At 41.4% G+C, this 23,936-nt stretch overlaps 1 protein-coding gene across 5 annotated transcripts in view; it reads right to left on the reverse strand.

Moving 5' to 3' along the window:
• Positions 1 to 9,067: 9,067 nt before the first annotated feature.
• Positions 9,068 to 23,936, reverse strand: part of LOC144715202 (ARM repeat superfamily protein) — a 78,704-nt gene continuing 63,835 nt past the window's right edge. For 4 of the 5 annotated variants that reach the window (XM_078590114.1, XM_078590117.1, XM_078590113.1 and 1 more), the window contains exons 22-28: positions 18,103 to 18,181; positions 17,962 to 18,032; positions 17,540 to 17,613; positions 11,005 to 11,111; positions 10,418 to 10,536; positions 10,257 to 10,334; positions 9,068 to 9,394 (exon numbers count right to left, since the gene is read on the reverse strand). In XM_078590114.1, coding sequence (XP_078446240.1) covers positions 9,179 to 9,394; positions 10,257 to 10,334; positions 10,418 to 10,536; positions 11,005 to 11,111; positions 17,540 to 17,613; positions 17,962 to 18,032; positions 18,103 to 18,181 — 744 coding nt within the window. In that variant the 3' untranslated portion in view covers positions 9,068 to 9,178. Of the gene's footprint in view, positions 9,395 to 10,256; positions 10,335 to 10,417; positions 10,537 to 11,004; positions 11,112 to 17,539; positions 17,614 to 17,961; positions 18,033 to 18,102; positions 18,182 to 23,936 lie in introns of those variants that run through there. The other variant, XR_013584549.1, reaches the window with a different exon arrangement.

The raw sequence follows: 23,936 nt of genomic DNA on the forward strand, positions 1-23,936 counted from the left end.
ATTTATACTAATAACTAGTAGTCGTTACATAGTTAATATGTTTTAATCATAGCCGTTATAACAATATATAACGGCTATCTTAAAACAAATCATAGCCATTGGATTGTTGCCTATCTATATTTAATTCTAACGCTATATTAAATCCTATCTACATTTGATCCTGTCCGTCTAAGTTTAAACTTATATTTGATCCTAGCCGCTAAATCTCCATAACGGATATAGGGTACGTGGCTTGATTTTACTACACAACTCTTTAAATTAAGTCCTATCGATCCATACCTGTCGATATGGTGCTGATGTGTCAGGAGTTTTTACTCCATTATCACCCCCCTTCAAGCTCATCGGCAGAGAACTGATGATGTTGAGCTTGCTTCATATTTGCCCAAATATGGTCCTAGGTAGAGGCTTAGTGAGAGCGTCTACAAGTTGTCCTTCACTTGTGACAAACTGGATGCAGATATTGCCACTTGCAAATTGCTCCCGAACAAAATGGAAATCAATTTCAATGTGTTTTGTCCTTGCATGAAACACTGGATTGGCCGCAAGGTAAGTGGCTCCAATGTTGTCGCACCAGAGAATAGGAATAGCTCGTGGTAACTAGTGAAGTTCTTTGAGGAGAGACTGAACCAAGAGAACTTCTGATGCACAGTTTGCCAAGGCTTTGTATTCAGCCTCAGTACTCGAGCGGGCGAGCATTGGCTGTTTTTTTCAACTCCAGGATACAAGATTTTTCCCGATGTAGAGTAAGAATGCTCTAGTTGACTGCCTGTCAGAGCTATCTCCTGCCCAATCTGCATCACTAAAAGCATTGATGGTGAAATTGGAAGCAAGATGAATTGATAGACCACACATAATACTCCCTTTGAGGTATCGTAGAACATGTTTGAGAGCTTGCCAGTCACTGGTTGATGGTGAGTGCATTTTTGGCATGCCTTGTTGACCTCGAATGCAATGTCTGGTCTGGTCAGTGTCAGGTATTGAAGAGAACCAACCAGTTGTTGATAGAGTACAACATCATTGGATGAGGTCTCATTGTTCACAACCGGTGAGACAGCACACGAGGTTGGTGAAGTTTTACAATGTTCCATGTTTGCTTTGTGCAAAATATAAGCAATGTATTTTGATTGGGATAAAACATATCCTTGTTCATGTTGAATCAATTCAATTCCCAGAAAGAAATGCACTTGTCCTAAGTCCTTAATTTCAAAACGTGAGTTCAAATGGTGCACATGTGTAGAAATTTCATGTGTCCGGACAAAAAATCAAGATATCATAACCATATATCAAAATGAAAATAGGATTTGTTTGTAATTTAAAAAATTATAGAAGTATCATTTTTGGAAGCGATAAAATCAAGTTCAGACAGACATTCAGTTAGTTTAGTAAACCATGCTCTAGGGGATTGTTTGAGTGCATATAAAGATTTCCATAAGTGGCAAACATGATGTGGGTATGGTTTGCTTTTAAATCCGGGAGGTTGCTCCATATAGATAGTTTCATGTAAATCACCATGCAAGAAAGCCTTAGATACATCTAATTGATGAATCTTCCATCTGTTACTAATAGCCAAGGAAAGCAGTAACCGAATGGTTGTGTGCTTAATAACGGGCTGAATGTCTCGTGGAAGTCAAACCCCTCCTGTTGGTTGTATCCCTTTGCAACCAAACTGGCTTTGTACTTGCCTATTTCACCTGTAGGTTTATATTTAATTTTATACACCCATTTATAACCAATGACATGGAAATTAGTATTTCGTGGTATTAATGTCCATGTATTATTGGATAGCAGAGCCTGATATTCTATATTCATAGCTTGCATTCAATGTATGTTCTTAGATGCAGATGTAAATAATGTAGGTTCAATGATGTTGGTACGTTTAGAGGTAAAACACTTTGGGAGAGTATGACTGATTGAAAACACATTAAACGAGCTAGGATTCTCAAGTGTAAGATCACCAGTGTTGTAGATGTTATGAAGTGTTTTAGTCTTCATAACCACTCTAGGTTCAGGTGTCTGATCGAAGGTAGGAGCTCTTTCAGGGAATCTAGCTACGAGGTTGTGAGATTTAATTTTTATTAAGTATGGGGTACCTGGTGGTGTGTTTCCATTGGGACCATCACTTGAAGTTTCACCTGCGTCTGAGGATTCCAAAAACTCAGCTGTTGTAGATGCTCTAACAGAGTTTGGGTCTTGAATTTGAAGAGCAACTACCTGTGTTGTATGATGATTGGGTGTGCTCCAAGTATACCTCTCTCCTCAGAACGTGTATAATGCTGAAATGGAAAAGTTTCTTCATAAAATATTACATGTCTAGAGATGAAAAATTTACCAGATTCTAGGGAGTAGCATCTATATCCCACATGTAGATAATTGTATCCCATAAAAACACATATTTCTAACCTGGAATCAAGCTTATTCACAGGAACAAGGTCGTAAGTAAGGATAACATAGACATCCAAAAGTCCTCAAGAAGTTATAATCTGGGGGAGTTTTGAAAATAATTTCATAGGGTGACTTGTTCTTAACATTCAATGTAATCATTCGATTGATAAGAAATGCAGATGTATAAACAGCTTCATCCCAAAACTTAGAGGGCAAGTGAGCATTTTTAAACAAGGATAAGGCTTTTTCTACTAAATGCCTATGTTTTCTTTCAGCGGTTCCATTTTGGTCTAGTGTATGGGGGCAGGAAACTCTGTGGACGATTCCCCTAGTTTTAAGATAGGAATGAAGAGTTTGATATTCCACTCTCGAGTCTGATTGTAAGTAACAAATTTTGGAATTAAATTGTTTTTTAACTCTAGTTTTAAAATCAATACATGTTTGAAGAAGATCATTTTTATTTTTTAAAGGGTATAGCCAGGTGAACTTACTACAGTCATCTATGAACACTACGTAATAAGTATGTCCTGAATGAGAAACTACTGGTGCAGGTCCCCATAGATCCGAGTGGATAATTTCTAAAGGGACTAAAGACACATGATTAGTTGTAGAAAAAGGAAGTCTATGTGACTTGGAAATGTTGCAGGAATCGCATACAAAATTTTTGTTTGAGAAGATAGTGGGCAAGCCATATTTTTTAACAATAGAATATAAAACTCGGAGTTGAGGATGCCCAAGCCTATTGTGCCATATCTTTGTGGATGCTTTTCCCCAACTAATCCAGTTTTATTCCAGAGTGGAGGACTAAGAAAATAGAGACCATCTCTAACTGCTCCCTTGAGAAGGATCTGGTGTGAATCCTTTTCCTTCACAAGACAAAAACAGTTATGAAATTCAACGTGTACGTTATTATCCATGGTTAGTTTTTGTATAGATAGCAGATTTTTGGTTATATCAGGGACATGTAATATATCTTTCAAATGTAAAGTACGATTAGAAGTAGAAATTTTAGATGACCCAATAGAAAGGATTTTCAAACCTGTCCCATTACCGATTTGAAGCGTGTCATTTCCATGGTACTCTTGTCTCGACGTGATGTTGTCTTGATTGGAGGTAATGTGATGTGTTGCACCACTGTCAGGATACCAGCCTTGTTGTGTTGAATCCTTGGAGGTTGATACCATATGTGCTTCCTTATGGCTATTCGAGGCTTTCCAATTTTGAAAGCTACCCTGAAGCTCTGGAAATTCCTTTTCTCTATGTCCAAACTGAGAACACAGTTAACAGCGAGGTTGGTACTTTTGATTCCGACCCCTTGGCTTCGATCTTGGCTACGATTCTGAAAATTTCCTCGGTTTTGATGATATTCCTTCTTTTCCCAAGAATTTGGTGCTTGGGTCCTCTGAGTCTGAGCATTGTTGGCAATTGGGGGACATTGGCAATTGTCATCTTCTTGTGTAAATGACATGTAAGCATCATAAGCCTTGAGGTTTGTAATGATCTCATCGAATTTCAAATGCCCCAGATTAGCATTTGTGCTCACCACAAAAGGTGCATATGCTGCACCTAACCTCCTCAGGAAAGTGCTGGCTATAGCTGAAGGATATGGTGATTGACCAGCTGCATCCGAGCCTTCTACGACTGATCTGAAATGTTTTACATATTTGTCAGTATTCATTGTACCTTTTTTCATATTGTGGAATTGTCTCTAGAGCTCCATTATCCGGACTTGATCCCATCCTGCAAAGACGGCTTCTAGCTTTTCCCAGGCTTCCTTTGTATATCTGGCTTTGCTAATGCAAGGAGCAACACTCTGAGAGATTGTTTGATGGATAAACCCAGAACTTGTTGATCAGTTCTCCACCAATGTTTGAAATTTGGATTCTCAACAGTGTTTCCTTTACCATCTTTAATTGAGACAGAGGAGGGAAATCATCAATGAATCGGATGAGATCATACCCATAGAGAAGAGGAAGCATTGCACTATTCCAAATGCTGAAATTATTTTTGCTGAGTTTGTTGAGAACCATTGCTCCTGTTGCAATGACAATTGGGACTTGTCCATGCTTGCCGAAGAAGAGCTAATCTCCTTTGAAGATGATGATAATGCAGCGGATGAATGTTCTCCCATCACGTTGGTAATCGGCCTTGGCTCTGATACCATGTGCGATCTTGAGATCTTGCACAGAACAAGGAGGTAGAAGAAAAGGAGAAGAGAGAAGACATGGAGAAGAGGAATGGCCTAGGCCGAATATCGTGTTTAATCCTGAAAAAGTATTCTTTAACAGTGTGTTCTTATTTATACTAATAACTAGTAGTCCTTACATAGTTAGCTACTATGTTTTAATCATAGCCGTTATACCAGTATATGAGTGAGCGACGGCCACCTTTGGAGCTTTCCAACAATAAATATAGAAAAAAAAAGAAATTTGGAGACAGCTTTTGAACTGAATGAGGAGCAAATCATTAGAAGACAAGTACGATAACGAACGTCTCGGAGAGATGATCACAGTTATGTCAAAAACTCCACTGTAAACTCAGAAACTTAACTACTAAGTCAGAGTAGATGTTCCCAGTAATCTAATGAGCTCATATGCGCACAAAGAGAGATGGGGGAATTCATTCAACGATTTTGCAATGATTCTTTATCAAAATTTCAAATATCTTGCTTTGAGAAAACAAATCTAGTTTTGTCATGAATTTTGGTTTCTTCATTCATTTTTTTTTTCTTTTTTATTGATATAACCTGGATTAGTCTTGCCCAGTTGAGACTCAAGTAAACATTGGTCCAAATTTTTTTAGGTATAAATCTGCCAAAGTTATTTATGTAGATATTTCTCTTCTCAATCCTTTTATGAAAATCATGTTTGATCTTCATATCAGATTTGGAACCAAGATGTTCCTAATTGTTGTAATTATTTTAAGCATTGCATTCAAAGAATATAGTTTTTTCTTCGTTTTAGCTTCACCTCATCTGATTTAAGCCTCGGCAAATGCTTCACTCCATCCTCACTTTGTTGACTTGCTTTAGACCAGTTTATGGATTTCACTCACAGCAGATTGTGAATCAAAATTTTGTGAATCGTGGCCACCAGTTATACTACTTATTGAATTCTGGTGAGATGAGGGAAGGAGAAGTGCCTTGGACAAAAAGAAACGAAGTGATTTAGACAAATCTTGTTTGTCGATAGCCTTGGACCAATCAATAGAATATTGATTAATACGTAATCGATCGAACACTACTTGAAAATGGTTCCCCTGTATGCACCACAAGGTCTTGGTGAGGAAGGAGGAAGAAGAGGGCGGCAAGAAAATTTGTTTTGTATTTCCATCCCTCAAATAAACGCTCCCACGTACAATATGTAGGGTTTTTTCACATTTTAATGGGGCCCATAGTTGGATGTGAGCTCACGACACTCCCCCTTCAGGAAGTGATTTTAAAGATCATCCAAGCTTGACTAAAATTATGAACAACAAGCAAAATAATAGCATCATCATGGATCATCAAGGTGTCATGTAGATACCATGAAACTTCATTTTGGTGCACATGCAAGTGAATATTTGTGATTTCACCCTCTTTGTAAATATGTCATCAACCTGCTTGGTTGACGTAACATGTGTGAACTATACAATTTCACAGTACAGCTTTTCCGTACGAAACGACTATCGATCTCTATCTTCTTGGTATGATCATGTTGTACAGGATTGTTGGCAATACCCATAGCAGCTTTATGGTCAAAATATAAAATAAGCGGATATGCACTGAGGAGATCTAGTTCCAACAAGAGCGTCCAAAGCCACAAGATTTCACACACACTAAGGACCATTGGTTTCTACTCCATTATGCATGGAGGGCTATCTTCGAATCAGAAGAGTTTGATAGTGGAATGTTACACAGATGCTGGTTGTGTAGAAAATAGAGATGACCGGCACTCAAACCTCAGAATAGTGTATTTGCTGGGAGGAATCCAGTCTCATGGCGAAGCAAGAAACAAAGTGTTGTTTGTAGATATCATAGTATACCCATGAAAGCATTTGAGTTGCATGATATAGGATCATACATGAATTCAATGACCATATTCACAACATAAGCAATGTAAAGGCAGGTGTGTGACAAACAGATTAACTGTCCCACCAATCGTTAGTTTCGTAATCTGTCAACTTTCTAACCCTCATTAAGTTCTAGCTAATGATTATTATTATTATTATTACTATTAATATTATTTTTACTATTATAACTATTACTATTATTATTTTTCGTCTTCCTCTTCCTCTCCATTTCTTACGTTTTCATCATCGTAATCATTTTCTTCTTGCTCTTATCCGCGTCTTACATGTCTTACTCTTTATGGCATGCTGGCAACTGTTTGTGGAAGAAAAAGTGATCCCATATGACACATGTTTGATTATTCAAAAATATTATACTAGATGTCCTTCTCTTTAGGACCTAACTCCTTATATTTAACTTTGTATCCTTGGTGAATCATTACTGAAAGCTGTGATGGTTTTTATAGCTTGAGAAGTAACTAGCATCGAGTATTGGGAAATGTATAAAAAGATGCACAAATCTTAAGGATAATGGTGAAGTAGTCCTTGGTGGGCTTGCCCACACATGTCCTTGCTGAGATACAGTTAAATTCTGTCAGGATCCCACCTTGGTCTGATATTTTCATTATAGAAGTTATACCAAATAAATCTAAACTTTGCGAAGGTGAAAAATTGAAATACTTGATAGGATGGTGGTGGATAATTAAAACTAACCTGCTACGTTGCATTGTAATTAATTTCTTGTTACGACAGACTATATTAAAATGGTCATAAATGCATGTTGGTGACGCAAAATTTAAGTTGTTACATTTTAATGAATTTATAATTATTCATAGGGTTATGGTATTTTAAGATATTTTGATTTCAAAACTAATAATTTTACAAGTAAGAACATTTTTTTGGACATTTAAACAGTCAGAGATTATTATACATTAATGTAAGTCAGGTATGCAGTATTGAATATATGTTAATATGCTAAAGATTCATTTTATTTCTACAATGATACTTTCATTTTCATCATGTTATATGTGTAGATTTTGGAGACGCCAAAGCTCTTAGAGACCAATTCTTAGCTCTCAGCATATATTTTTATTTTTTTAATATCATTAAGGTTCTATTACTTTAATCTGTGTTTTTAACTTATTTGCCACGCCTGTAAGTGCACACTACGGTCAAGAAGGGGAGAGAAAGCTGGATGGTCGAGAATGTTTCAGTTCAAAATCATAATATGTAATGATCCAGAGAGACTTTCTTGCTGAAATTTTGAGGGTAGGTTTGTCTTTTTGGCCCCATTTTTATTTAGCTAGTTCTTTCATCTACCAATAGACCTTTCCATCTTTGTAAAAGGGCCTTTGGATTTTGTTCCAAAAAATGGTTAACAGAGTGATTTTCTCATTCATAATCTTATTTGGCTCTGTTCTTACATTCAACGAGCAAATGATTCAAGCAATTCTAATCTAGGACCGTAAAGAGAAAGCATCACTTGGCCCATTGGACAAGGTACAACAAGGTTAGTGAGATTTTTTTTCTTTTTACTTGCATATTCATTATTGTTTTGTATCTTATTTCCATTGGTAGACTACGGTTTCTACATCTATTGACCCCCACTGGCCCTGCCACTCACCGTTAGATATGTGGTTGATCACCAATGAGGGAGGGAGGGAAGGAGGGAGGATACATGCTTTGATAAATTTGGGCAGCTATGGACTCTCCTTGAGGATAGTGTGAAAAAATATATATTCTCTCTCTAACCTTCAGGATTTACATATAGAGAAATAAAAGGAGAAAATTCACGGTCTTGGTAATTTGGGAATTGAAGAAACTTATTTTGGGAGAAAGAGAAAGATCAGTAAGAGAATGTGGTTTTAGTTAATGTGCATTTAAGAAAATCAGTTTAGGGGAAGAAAAGATGATATAGAAAGAGATATGCGTAGAGATTGAGACTTGGGTTAATTTAAAGACCTACGAGAATCATTTTATTATGATAGAATTAATCACAGAGAGAGAAATGGGATTTGGGTGGATAGGGCTTTTAAGCTTTGAATGATGCGGGTCTGTAGGAGACTCATTTTAGGAGAACTTCAAGAAGCCACATAAATTAAGTGAGCGGTGCTGGGAAGGCCAATATTGGGTAAATTTTGCATTAAAGTGGCTCATTTTAGGAGAAAAAGTACAAAAAACGTAGATATTAAGGGATATCATAAATTAGGGAGAGGGGGGAGATACGGTGAAGGATATATTAGGGAGAGGGGAAATGTAAAGATTGAATACAAAGGGGGAAATATATAGGGAGATAGATATTCAGCCAATTTAGCAGGCCAGGATATGCAAGGGCATGTGTTGAAATAGACATATCTCAACAGATCCCTGGTTTTGTCTTAAAACAAAATGGATCTACCGAAATTTTTCGACAGAATAATAGTGGGAAAGTGGCCCACAATTTTATGCACTGCCAAAAGTTATGTCATATGACGACAAGAGATTTGATAATCAACACCCTTCTTTTCGTTGGAAGCATAATCAAGTGAATCATGATAGAGAGGAAAAGTATTTTCTCTCAAACCTAACTTCAAAAGAAACCATGATTTTAATGGGTTCCAAAAAAATCCCTCCTTGAACTGCCCAACTCGCCTGCTCATTTTCCTGAAAATCACACTTCTAATATAAACCCAAGTAAGAAAAACGTATTGACCAGTCTTACACAAAATCATATTAAAAGTATGCATGTTTTACACAAAATCGTAGAAATCTACGCCAAACCAAGAATAATTTTCTCCAGCTTCTGAGAAACTCTGATCTGACCAGCATGTGTATAGACTTCTGATAGGAAATGTGCTGCTCTGGAAATCATTTGTTTTTTTGTGGCACAAGATTTTGAACCGTTATTGACATCCTCCGGACGATCGTGCATCTGTTGCAGGGTGTGCCAAAGGGATGAAAGCCATTGCTCAAGAAAAGAAGATTTCTGAGAAGAGGAAGTGCCGAAAAAGTCAGATTCATGGGTAGGTTGTAAACAGATCAATTTGTCATAAATGAGTACGAAGTCAGCAATCATCTAAAAACCAAAAGAAAAAGTTCATTCCTAAACATCAAACTCCTTTCATCGGCACATATCATGTGGAGCATTGAAATTCACAGATGAGGGAATGGGGAAAAAGTCAGCTAGGTTTAAAAAAATAAAATTTTCATAAATAAGTAGGAATTCTGCAATCATCTAAAAACCAAAAGAAAAAGTTCATCCCTAAATATTGAACTTTTTCCTGGGTTACACCATAATTAGAATCATTTCCCTTGATGTTATTTGGAGGGTTGTGATCTATAAATGTGGAAGTGTAAAAAGTCAGTACTAGGGTAGGTTTTAAGAAGATAATTTTTTTCATAAATATGCGGCAAGTTCGCCATCAGCTAAAACCCAAAAGCAAGTGCTCGTTCCTAACATTAAAATACTTTCGTGGGCAAAAATATACAGTAATAAATCCTTGATGTTATTTGAAGCATTAAAATGCAAATTAGAGGGCGTGAGGAAATAGTCAGTTTCACGGGTAGGCTTTTGAAGAATAAATTAGTAATGCTAACTGAAACCTTTCAATCATCGAAACATCAAAAGAAAGTTCCCTTCCAAAACATAATAATCACCCAATAATATTGATTAAAAAACCTAGTTTTGGAAAAGAAAGGGGCTATTATCTCAATCGATTCACAGGTCTCTGACATACTCATATAACTTATACCGTGTATTAAATCCTTTCATGAGGAAGAATAATATGTATATTCAGGCTTTCTCGTCGTCTCATTTGGAAGACTAAAATTCATTTGTATTGTTTTACCTTGGTGAGAAAATCCTTTAAGGCTTGATCTTCTTCTAATGATCCCAAGCCCAGCAGATGCAGCGTGGTCAAAGTCAACTGGAAGAAATATTTTAACCACTGTCCCGTGAGGCCACGACAGAAGATAAAGAACTATATACATCCGTAAATAATAGTCTGACCTGATTTTTAAGGGCATCTCGGTACTTAAAGCTCGAGGGATCCTGAACTTGTTCTGATGCTAAGGACTCCAGCACATGCTCAAGACTTTGAAGGATATCAGAGAATGAACTTCCATAATCTACATCAGATAATGTTCATGATTAATACATCTAAGTTTCCATTAAAAAGGATGAAATTTCCCCTTTCTATCGATAAAGGGGAAATTGGATGAAGATACGGTCATAGAGGAACGTGACCAGGGGTTGACGTAATCCGGTCAGCAAGGGGAAGGGGAAGATAGAAATGAAGGATCAGATGGTCGGGGGGTGACGTAACAACTTCAGTTGATTCATCTATATAAGTTAAAATATACATAGATAGGAATTGACAAGTTTGTCCTCAAGCTGGGCTGCGGTTTATGTCACGTTATACAGATTTTGTAACCTCTACTCACTCTTGATAGTATGTGACTGAAAATTAAAAAATACAATAATTCAATTGATGAAGATGGCAAGGTATAAGGGTGATAGATGAGTAAAGATATTAAAATACAAAGAACATTTTTATCATAAAGTATATCCATGCTCTTGAGATTAAAAGATATCACCTGCTCTTGATTCTGGCACAGCCAGTGCAGCAGCGGCATGTATTCTAATCTTGAAATTAGTTGAATCACGGAGAAGCAAGATGAGGACACTGTAAACAGAACAAGTCCTGGAAAAGGGTGGAAGAATTTAATCGAAGCGTTAAAAGGTTTATCTCTTTTTGACGTACGAGTGCTTTGATTGTCACGATATACATATGTAATAAATTAACTAAGGGTGTCACGTCCCCGGTAAAAAGAAGAAAGGTAAAATGATATGATAGTTATGGGGGCGAGGGCGACTGGCGAAACCCTCTGGTGACTGGCGACATCCACCGGCGGCGGCATCCATTGTGGGGGCGAGGGCGAAACTCTCTGGCGATTGCAACATTCACCGGCGAGAGTTTTTCTGACACGGAGAGAAACCATCCAGCATGATTTTTTTGGTGCAAAGTTAGACAAGACGCCAACCTCCGCGCCGAACCTGGAGAAGAGAGAAAATTTGACCGCGATCAACGGCTTCTTGAGGGAGGAAGGGTTGAAGAATACGGGAGACGGAGCAATGCCTCCGGCAGGACGCCCAACGCGAGGTCTGACAGAAGGGATACCAAAGAGACTCAAAGGGGTTCCAGCAGGGATTCGTCTGACAAGAAGAACACGGAAAAGAAGGTGTCAGCAGATGGACTTTCCACCCGAGAGCTTCCGGCGAGGGTATCCGGCGGGAGGGCAGCCAAAGAGGGGGCCCACAGCGAGCCGGCTCCAAGAATTACTACGCTCTGAGCCGGCGACGCAGTGCTCACGGAGAATCCCGTGAAGGTGGAACGGAGTTTCGCCACGGCAAGAGAGATGCAACCCCAAAAGGCTTCTGTCGAAGGGCATTCTGATATGATACTCTCCGGCTGGAGGTCCCAGGGTGGCTCCTCCAAGATGGGCGCCAGTACAGAACTCACGCGCAGAGAAGAGATGAAGAGGGAGGAAGGAGACCCATGCACGCTCAGCATAGGGGAGGGCCACATGAACGAGACTGGGGGGGCCAGGACAACAATCAGGGGAAGGCTGGAGTAGGTGCAACACCGCAAGGAAGAGGCGGAGCGGAACCTCGGCAGGAGAACACAGACCCTGCGGGTACACAACCAATGCGGAGAAGACCCTAAAGTCATTGTTGAGAGCAGAGGCACGGGATGTTGTCACATGCACAAGAATTCACGTGTGGATTGGAGAATGAAGTGGACGGATGGGTGACGGTGAGATCCTGTCGTGCGAAGAGGGCTCAGCCCCCAAACGATTCCATACATCAGCGGCCCACCAGAAAGAAGAACATTTGCTTCGATGTTAAGCTCCAGGCCACCATGCAAGTGTTTGCCAAGATCCAGTGATCTACCGCAGGTGCCAAAGGACAGGGCACCACCAGTCCGAGTGTCGTCAAGGGAGAGGAGAAAATAACAGCATGCGGGCACAGACAGGACACCTGATCCGAAGCCAAGGCAAACAAACGATCCAAGTAGCTGCAGAAGGGGAGGATGTGTGCACCAACATTCCATAAAAATGCCTGGTGCGTGATTTGTTCAGGGACAGTCCAGAGACCGAAGTTGTCCGCACTCGCTTATGACAGAAATTCCCGAAGTTGGAGCAGGCGGAGATACAACAGATAGATACCAACACCTTATTTCTTCCAAGGGTATTGGTAACCGCTTATGTTGCGGTTGGAAGCAACAGATCACTGACACTGCGGAGGTGAGATGGCATCGGGTATTCCCCACCGATGGGGCTGATGGAGTTAAAAAGATGGGGATCGTAGTTGAGATGCACGGGTTCCCATTGGTACATCGTCGAAAGTCGACGCCGACAAACTTGGTCACCTCATTCGGACGGCTTAAGAGTATCATCTCGACACGGTAGGAATTCAGGGACCCAAACGTGGTGTTACTAGACGTTGAAATGATCGAAGGGGAGTTGTTACCTGGATTGGCTTGGTCACATGGATACGGAAAGCCTTCAAGGCGAGAATAAGACCCAAGACCCCTCCAGCAGCACCTTGCGTAACCAGGGGCTTACCTACAAGACCTCCATCGGGGCAACCTACCATCGAGGAAGTAGCACAAGAAGAAGAGAGCAGAGACAAGGTCCAGGGGAAGAGTGCATCAACGGCCATACCACTGACATCGACCACGGTGGACAAGGCTCAGAAGACCGAAGCCCAAGACGGAAGAGGATACAGCGGATACCTTATGTAGATCTTTGTCGGTTCAAGGGCATGGTTTACCGAAGGGGAAATTGGCTTTGACGAAGGCTGATGGTAAGAAGACCCGGGTGGTGTCCGGGCAAAACGGTCAGGCGCTCTTAATCGCGGACAGTAGATCAAAGAAAAAGGTATCTCGGCAAGAGCCACACAGGGTCGCACCAAGGGTCAAAGCAATAAGGGAAAAGAGATCGTAGAGTCCTCAAGCCACATAAGAGAAATTGAGACAGAGGAAGTCCAAATCACTCACCAGATGATGCTTGAGTTGGCTGAGGTAGTGGAGGCGGCACCGGAGAGGCTACAAGGGGGGCAACCATTAGCTCATTGATGAAGTGTGTATCGTGGAATGTACACGGCCTATGGGATGAAGGGAGATGGGGAGTGGTGGGAAGCTATTTACGAGAATGGGGAGCCGATGTGGTCTGCTTACAAGAGACGATGCTGGAGGGATGTGAAGCAAAAGAATGGAAGTTAGTAAGACCAGGTTTTCTCCAGGGCTTCATGGTCGTTAATGACATGGGCAGATCGAGGGGCGTACTGGTGGCATGGAATACGACGACTTTTGCTAAAGAGGGATCATGGACGGGACAGTATGTGGCGGCAGTAAAAGTGAAGAGGAGTGAACAGTTTTCAATGCATGGTGGCATCGGCATACGGCCCAGTTATTGCAGCCCATCAACACAGGTTATGGGAGGAACTGGAGAGAGTAGCCTCCCTTTTTCATGGGATCCCAATGTTGTTTGGAGGGGATTTCAACGTGACTCTAGAGTCGAGCGATACACCGAATGGGATGGGAGGGCAGGACACAGGGTCAGAGGCTTTCTGGTCTTTCATATCTGAGACTGGATTGCAAGGAATGGGGCCGACAAATTGTAACGACACATGGCAAAGTACGAGAGGCCCTGCCACATTCTCTCGCCTGGACAGATTCCTTTGTTTGGTGGATCTGTTGCAAGAGTATCAATTGGCAGATGTACGAGCACTCCCCAGACCGCTATCTATTCACATTCCAATTATCTGGCAGAATAATGTTAGCCAGAACAGATCCACTTATTTTAAGTTGGATCGCTTGTGGCTACTTGAGAAGGGAATCAAGGAAGAAATGATAGCATGGTGGACAAGTCAATCTGCACAGGGCACAGCCACGAGGAGGCTGGCCACCAAATTGCCGGGTCTATGACAACATCTTATCAGGGTGAAGAAAACGATCTGAGAGGGAAGACGCTGGCGAAGAGATGAAACCCTATCACGAGTCCAACAGTTGGACGCCATCAAAGATACGATATGCCTAGTAGACCTCCGAAATCAAGGAAAAGAAAACTTGCAGAGAGGTGGTGGAGGAAGAGGATAAGAAGCTTGAAATGGATTGGAGGCAGCGATCTTGGCAACTTTGGCTGAAGGAGGGGGACGCCAACATGCGGTTCTTCCATATGGTGGCGAATGGAAGGAGGAGGTCAAATCACATACCACGAGTGAAAGTGGGGGACCGAGAATTCGTGGGTACACAAGTGGTGGGGGAAGCACTAGAAGATCACTTCAGAACAATCACTAAGTAAGGGGGCTCGAAACCAGTGGAGATGGGAGGGTAGAAGTGTATCCAGGATATCATAAGCATAGCAAGATGAGCTTGTGAAGCCCTTTCTCGTGGAAGAAGAGTATAAAACGATCCAAGGCTTGAATGGAGGAGCTACTGGCCCTGACGGACTCCCAGTCGTCTTCTTTAGTGAATTCTGGGACGTTGTAGGCTCAGACGTGATGGATACCTTGGGGGTAACTTTGACCTGGAAAGGCTTAATCGGTCGCATTTATTTCTGTTGCCCAAATGCTCTGAAGCAGTGAACATGGGGGATTTTCGACTCATTGTTCTGTCGAATTCTATCTCATCATCACCAAGGTGTTGCCTAACCGGTTGAGGGAGGTGATTGGGGACCTAAACGGACCCTTCAATCGGCTTTCATTCCAGGTAGACAGTTGCAAGACAGTGCGATGGTGGTGGGGGAGATCGTATCAGCATGGAAAAGAAATGGGATGAAGGGTTTTATTTCGAAGGTGAACTTCGCGAAAGCCTATAACTCACTCGATTGGAGATTCCTATGGTCTGTCATGCGAAAGCGAGGATTTCCAGAGGAATGGGTGTCCTGGGTGCAACAATGTGTTATGTCTCACTCGTTCTCAGTCTTGGTCAATAGCCGGGCGGAAGGAGGATGGATCTGCCCACAGAGAGGAGTCAGACAGGGTTGCCCGCTAGTCCCCTTACTGTTTGTCCTTGCAGTAGACACCTCGGCCACATGTACCCTTAAGGCGTGCGAACATGGCCTACTATGAGGCTTTCACACGGCGACCTACCCCATGGGTGTTCTACTGCTCCAACATGTGGACGACACAACATTCTTCATGGAAGGAGCTGCGGCAGAAGCTCACACCACATCGCCTCTGATAGAACTATTTGATGATTTCTCAGGGCTATGTCTCAACCGAGAAAAGTCAGCCTTTGTGGGATTTGGCCAGTCTTTGGAGCAAGAGATTCAATGAGCTAACGCGCTAGGCACACCTCGAGGTTTGCTACCGATTAGTTATCTGGGTCTTCCACTAACAGGGAGACATATCTTGGCCGCAGACTGGCGCCCAGTGATAGATAAGGTAGAGCGGAGGTTGGAGGGCTGGCAGAACAAGGTGTTATCACGAGGGGGTCGCCTGGTGCTTTTGAGATCGGTGCTCTCAGCGATCCCTATATTCTACTTATCAATATGTAAAGTGCGGTTAGTTGTGACAAAACGGCTAGAGGGACTAATGAGGCGGTTCTTTTGGGGAGGCAGTGATGAGGGGGATCGTTGGGGGATACCCGTGGTTGCGTGGGATGCTGTCTATAGACCCGTGAAACAAGGACTGGGGATTCTCCACCTAGACTCCATGAATTTGGCATTGCTGACTAAATGGGCCGATTGAATTATGACATTGGCAAACGGTCTGGCCTTCAATGTCCTCAGGAACATATATGGCCTAGAGAGGGATTGGGAGAAGCATTGAGCGAGAAGAAAGGGCGAGTCCCCTTTTTGGTCCAGCCTTTGTCAAACCATCCCTCACATCCGTGAGTTATTTGACCCCAAGTTGGGGGATGGGGAAGGCTTTCGATTCTGGTCTGATAATTGGTCAAAACATGGCCCCATGAAAATGAAGTTTCCCAGGCTATTTGCTCTGGCAAGGAACCCAAATGCCACAGTCAGTGAATGTTGGGAAGGGGCTTGGGTCCTTATCCTATCCGAGACACTATCAGACCTCTGGTTCAAGGAGTTGTTGGGGATGCAAGAGATCCTCCTACCTCTCAGCCCATCAGTGGATTCCCGAGATGGAGGGGTATGGCGAGGGTCACCTTTCTCGGTGAAAGATGCATACTTGAAGATTCGATGGGAAGGAAGGGACGACCCAGCAGCCAGTAAGGCATGCCACATACTAATAAAGCAAAAAATTCCCCTTAAAGGGAGACTCTTTGGTTGGTTGTTAAAGAGATGAAGCCTAGTCACGCGAGTCTATCGACGGAGGTGGGCACTTGCCCTTTGTGCGCTAGGGGCGAGGAAGGCTGCTCACACCTATTCTTCACGGGCATCGCAGCAGATTTCAGGGGTAAATATCTCCTCAGACGACGATTTTTGGGCATCAGTCACGATTGGTAGATACCAGAGCAGAGAGGAATGGGGGAGAATTCTCCAGTGCTATGGGCGATATGGCTGCACCAAAACGAAGTGGTATTCAAAGGAGGGATGGCTTAAGTCGAGAGCGTCATTTATGCCGTTGAGGCACTAGTATCTTTTTGGGGTGTAGGGGGGTAAAAATTAGGCCATTGTGGTCATATCTGTATATGGTGTGTACATAACTTCGCATTTTTAATAGTAACAGCTGTGCCACCGGTTCCGGGTAGTCTGCCCCATTTTCTTCAAAAAAAAACATAATAATTTAATTAAATGATTCACCTACACCAAAAACCACATGTTGATTAACAATTAAATTTAAGAATTATTTAAATACCACTGGAAACAACAAAAACATCATAAAAATAAGTATATGTGAGGAATATTTTATCACGATCTTTCAACAGGACATCGTGATAACTTTTCAATGATGGATATAGTTTTAGTAATGATGAAAGCAAGTTGAACTGCACATGGGGGAATTCCAAAAATAATGACTCGCAAAGTCAGATAAAACCTTATTAAATCATTCTTTCATTTACTGGTCTAACCGTTCCTAAAATGTGAAAAAAATGGTGAAAAAGGAAAAAATTGCATTATTCTAAATATGAAAATGCAAGAAAAAAGAACTCACCAGGAGACATCCTGTAGCTTCAGAGATTTATTTAAGAACAAATTTCCAAGCGCATGACAAACATTCCACTGCACCTGTTGAAAATCAAACGTTTGGGATTATAACACAGCTGGGATTATGAACGAAAAAATATCATGAAATAAACATTAAAATCGAGCAAAGTGCCTGGAAAATATCTAAAAAAAGCTGTGCATTCAATTCATATTGTGATTACGTAGCACATGGTTATTTTAACTTATGGGCCTGTTGGCCCACAGGCCTAATATGGATGAAAAAAACCTTCATTTTTACTTCGAATTTAAACATATATACAAATGTATGCTCGGCCTGTTGGTCAACAGGCCCATAACTATGAGTAGCATGATTACTGCAGTAACACATATCTGTAATGGAGAATTAATGTGAAAAGCTTTGTACTTTACCTTAACATTTCCCGTGGTGACACAGGAGACAAATGCATTGACCATTCTCTCGAGCCAACAGGATATAGGGCCTGATTAAAATGTGGCACATACTTCACATTGGAAGGCACAAGAACACTAATGTTGTTAGGAGAGCAGTACCTGAAGAATTGATGGAATCGTTGGGAAAACTAAGGAATCGTGACAGATTCCCGAGCGCTCTGACAGCATTTGACCTAATCTTTGATGAGAAAGGGTTAATTCAAATTAGTTATCTTGATTTTTGAAAAAAGCACAGAAAGCTGAAATGAATATCAGAAAAAAGAATATCAGAAATTATCAATGTCAAGTTGAAAATGCATGAATCTGCCTTAAAATGAAAATGCACTCCGGTCCCAAGTGAAAAGTTGGGCTATAAAGCACTCTATGTCCATCTATGTACAACGTTGAAAACACTTTGGAAGACCTATGGTCAAAACGGAAAAGTCGAAGCATTGACTCAAAACTTAATGGTGAGAACTGATTTATTGATTTGCTTCAGGGGGTAAATGCTTGTTGTAGCACATAAAGCACGTCGAGGAACTGTAACAGGTCCTCTGTTTCAAGGTTTGCTGCATCTAGCAATTCTTGATCTGTGGCCTCTTTGTTTCCTTCTTAGTGTTTCTTCTAAATATTCCAATTTTGACAGACTTCCTGATGGCGTCTATCATACACCAGTAGGAACTGTAGAATTCCTCTCGGGATGGACAGAAAGCATAAATGGAACCTAGATATTAGAAGAGAAGAAAAACAAAGAGAGAATGCAGAGGGAAGGAATCCTGTGTCCCAAGTCCAATAAAAGACAAAGTTCTACAATGTAATAACTTAACTCATTCGCTTGGTTTGCCAAAGCGGACACCACAAGTTAAGAACTATGAAGTTAAGGGTTCTTTGATGGGAGCAATTTGGGATGGGGCACCACGTGGGAAATTTTTCAAAATGACTCCATGGTCCAAGATAAAAACACATATCATACAAGGAATTAATGCCATGTCACATGTAAAAGTTCTGGGGAAAAATGAATATCTCTAAGAAACCCATTAAATAAATTAAAAGCCTTGCTCTTCTGTAGGGGTCCCTGACCTCTTACAGAAGAGAAAACACTCGATATATATTACATAAGGGCCAATATCTCCACCACGAAAAATCCCTTAATTCAGAAAATAAACTAGTACTCTTGACTCATAAGGCAGGATTCAGAAGTTTCATAATTTCACGGTTAACTTCCTAAGAAGATAACTTTGTGATAAGCATTTTAGCAAAGCATATCAGAGAAAACGGTTCAGAAGAGCCGGAACCGTTACAACAGACAAAAGCTGAAGCGTCAGACCGAGATGATAAATAACAAGCGAGGGGGCAAAGATGGAAGCAGGAAGTACTTTTGTTCATCTTTGAACCCTGAGCGGGCGAGGGAGATGGAGCAGTCGGAGGAGCTAACCCGATGGCCAGTTGTGGGAGAGCTCCTGGGATCTCTCTCTCTATTTTCTTCTTTTCTTCCTTCTATCGATCAGGACATTGTGTTCTCCCTTTTATTTCCTTCCAATTCGAAGCAACTCCCTTCCGCGGGTGATTCGATATACGGGGAAGCTCTGTGGACTTCCTGCTCAGTATATCAACTGGTATCAGAGCACTGGTTTGCCTCACGATCAACAATATGGAAGAATGTGATAGGGTCCAGATTAGGACCTATCAAAGGAAGAAGAGAGGCCGAAGTTCAAGCGATGCCACACGTGCCGTGGGCTCCGCACGTGCGACGCTCAACGAAGGACTCGTAGGGTTTTTAAATAAAGTGGTGGCTGATCGTGGAGTAAGAGAGTATTTTTTGAAAGTCCAGCTGCGGCGGAGCCGGAGATCCACCAGCTCTAGAAGGGAGAGTCGTCGAGTCCGATCCGGCCAGCATCTCCAGTTCCTTTTCCCGTTCTCGTTGTTTCTATATATTTCCTCCTCCTATTCTTACTTAAAGAAGACTCTGTATCCTCCTTATTGGAGAGTGGAACCCTGATCTTTAACTAAACCAAGCGAGTTATTATTTTGTTGCACTGATTATCGACATTATTTGGGAGTTCTATTATTTTGGTATCAGAGCTCAAGCAATCCTCGGATTATCATGTCGGATCTTGAATCGAAATTAGAAGACCTTGCAAGTCAAGTTTCAGCTTATCAAAAACGAGTGACTTTCGTCTTGGAACATTTGATGCATGAAGTGGCTGCAATCTCTGCTAGTATGAAGAGCAAGGCGTCCATCTCAGTTAATCAGGGTGTTAACGATGCTGATCAGGATGTTCCGAGACCTGTAATGACTCAAGCAGTGCAAGAAAGAAGGTTTGAAGGTGAACATCGTTTCAGACAGGGGGATCTTCCCATCTTCGGAGGTTATCAGCCAGAATCATGGCTGAAGAGCGTGGAGCATTTCTTTCGATTCCACACTTTATCGAATAAGGACAAAATGAACCTCATAGCGCTGAACCTGGATGATCCGGCCTTCCCTTGGTTTCTTTATGCTGAAGTGGAGTTTGGCATGGCCTCATGGTTAGATTTCAAAACTCAGTTCATCGAGCGATATGGTATGTCTACTCATTCTACATCAAAGTCTATTTGAAATTAAGCAATCTGCTGCTGTCAGTGAGTATAAAACCGAATTCGAGACTATAGTCTCCCAATTACCGTTCATTGCTCCTGAGATAAAAGAAAGTGCGTTGGTATCTAAGGGGGCTCCTTCCAGAGATAAGGCACGAAGTGATGAAGGGTAGACAATATAGTCTCAAAGAGATGATGGACTTCACTATTAGGGCCAAAGTGGATCTGGGGGTACTTTATAGAGCATGAGGACTCCACCTCCATATGCTAATTTATAGCTTCAACCCTTGCCGATATCTAAACCATTGGCAATTCAAGATACTCGTCAGCCGTATGTCTTTGCTCAAAGGCCGCAAGGCAGACTGGAAAGAGGAGACAGCTCTTCTAATGCTACACACGCACCAACGTTTCAGCAACAATATGATAGGAGCGCCTGTCAACGAAATCCACGAATCACTGACACTGAATTTCAACAAAGAAAGGACAAAGGCCTCTGTTATTATTGCAATGACTGATTTACTCCGGGACATCGATGTAAGAAAAATTTGAAACTGATTCTAGTCGAGGAAGGTGATGTGCAATATGAAGACTCAGATGTGCTGGATGATCCCATGCAGACCGATGATGAGCCCATCACTGAAGGAGCATTATTTCTAGCATGTGTTATTATGAGGCCCCTTAATAGGCCTCCGTCTTCTGGTTCATTGAAAATGCAGCGCAATATCCGAGGGCTCGAAGTAGTAATTCTCATAGATAGGTGTCGAATGTATAGGCAGAAATATAAGCCTAAAAATTTCTTTTTTGTTTTACTTCCCCTATCGGGTAAGTTATTAACGTTATTAACGGCTAGTTATCCCTCTATAAAATAGGAACAAGCTATGTTTATTTTTTATCCTTTTCACCTCTTAATATAATTCTTCTTTTCTTGTTCTTTTCTGCCTCTCGCTTTCTCTATCTCTCTCTCTCCCTTTTCACCGTGCCAGAAGTTAACATGGTATCAGAGCAGGCTTGTGCTCGCCTGTGATTGTTGGAAACTGAAGCTCCAAGGTTGCTAAGGAGAAGCTCATCCCACGGGAGGATCTTCTTCTATATTATTGGAGCTAAAGTCTATCTTACAAGAAGTTCTCTTGTCTCTATTCTATGGCAGACGAAGCTGCAAAGAATCCTTCTCAGGTGGTCTCATCAGGCCATCAGACCATGTTCGCCGATAGATGGCTCACTCAATTTCCAGTGATTGCCAAATGCAATATATTCAACAGAAACAATCTCCTGTTGTGGGAGAGGAATATCCAGGCAGTCTTGAAGCCTAGGAAACTCATCCATCATCTCTCAGAAGATTGTCCGGATGAGACTCATCCAAATTATCCAAAATGGATAACACAGGAGGAGTTTATCTTTGCCTGGATGCTAGATTCCATAGCCTCTAAGCAGTTAACCAGCTTATCTTCTTATGGAACAGAAAAATCATTATGGGAAGCAATTCATCGAAGCCATTCCAAAAGGAATGACAAGACAAAGATTATTGAGCTTAATGTAAAAGCTTACACCCTCAGGCAAGGTGATATGGATGTCCTAACATACTCCAACAAGCTGAGGGATATCCATAATGAGCTAGATCACTGCCGCCCACCATCTACAGACCCAGTTGCCGGAGCTCATGAAGCTACAAATCGACTGTGCCAGTTCTTACAAAGGCTCAGACCTGAGTTTGAGATAATCAGAAGCCAATTATACAACAGGGAAGAAGAGCCCACGTTTGACCAGGCCGTGACCGAAGCCATGCAAGAAGAAAGTCGTCTGAATGCAACTCGTGGAGTCATTGAGAATACAGCCTATGTTACAAAGACCCAGCAGTCTGCTGGCAATACTGGTGCTGAAAATTCAACTTAGAAGAATTGGTGTGCAACTACTGCAAGAAAAAGGGCCATATCAAAGATAAGTGTTGGAAGCTTCATGGAAAGCCTCCACACATTGCCAGAGCCCACCTAGCCCAACAAGGAGCAACAAATTCAGAAAATCTTCCTTCGGCTCAGGATCTCCATAAGATGATGCAAGAATTCCAGGCCTTGAAGTCAATCATCTCAGGCGGTGCTGTGATTGGATCGACATCCATGGCTAATACCGCGTAACGGGGAAATACTTACTCACATTACTTTATTTACTAGGAATCCAGAAAAAGCCTGGATCCTAGACTCAGGAGCAACAGACCATATATCATCAAGAAGAGAAATCTTTATACATATGAGAAGATTGCTCCTGGCAAACATGTTCAGACTGCTGATGGCACACTACTTCCAGTAGTTGGCATTGGTAGTATGAACATCCAACCCATTGGTGAAATAAATAATGTGTTGCATGTCCCAAAACTATTTGTAAGCCTAGTTTCAGTACAACAGCTTGCAAAGATGAGGGAGTATAATATACTTTTCGATAATTTGGATGCCTATTTATGTCATAAGGACCTCGGGTGGAAGATTGGACTAGCTAAGCTTCAACAAGGACTCTACTGCCTACCTTGGATGTTGCCTAGCACCCTGATAAGCGACGAACCCAAGGTGGCAGCAATATCATCCCAAGCCTCTATTATGGAGATCCATCAAAGAATGGGTCATCCTTCTTTTCATCTTCTGAAACACATGTACCCATACCTTTTTAAAGATATTTTGGTGGAACATGTCATTTGTGAAGCTTGTCAATTTGGCAAATTCAGAAGGGTTCCCTATCCATCGAGTAACACCAGAATGACTAGACCATTCCAGAATATACATTGTAATGTATGGGGACCATCCCCTCAACTAGACATACTATGACATCGATATTTCCTAGTATGTACAGATGATTACAGTCGATATAGTTGGGTATTCTTACTCAAAAATAAGACTGAAGTTACTAAGAACCTGAAAGGACTATGTCACCTTATCAAACGACAGTTTGGTGACCCAGTCCAAGGATTTAGAACTGACAATGCAAAGGACTTCCTTAACAATGAACTTATGGAATTTTTCAGATCTGAGGGAATAAGACATGAAACCTCATGTCCTTATACACCACAGCAAAATGGTCTTGCTGAGAGAAAACTAGGAGATATTGTGGACAAAGGGAGAACTCTCCTCATACATGGAAACGTCCCTGCAAACCTATGGGGTTTTCAAGTTATGACAGCCACTCATCTTATAAATCGACTACCATCTAGAGTGTTAGCATTTAAAAGCCCTTAAGAATTGCTAGAAACACACTACCCAACATTAAAATTGAAAACTGGTTTACCAGTCAAAATATTTGGATGTGTTGGATATGTATACAATCATACATATAAACAGAATAAATGGTCTACAAAAGGCCTGAAGTGTGTCTTTGTTGGATACTCTGTTACTCAAAAG

This window comes from Wolffia australiana, chromosome 18 (assembly GCF_029677425.1).
Source record: "Wolffia australiana isolate 7733 chromosome 18, ASM2967742v1".
NCBI lineage: Eukaryota > Viridiplantae > Streptophyta > Magnoliopsida > Alismatales > Araceae > Wolffia > Wolffia australiana.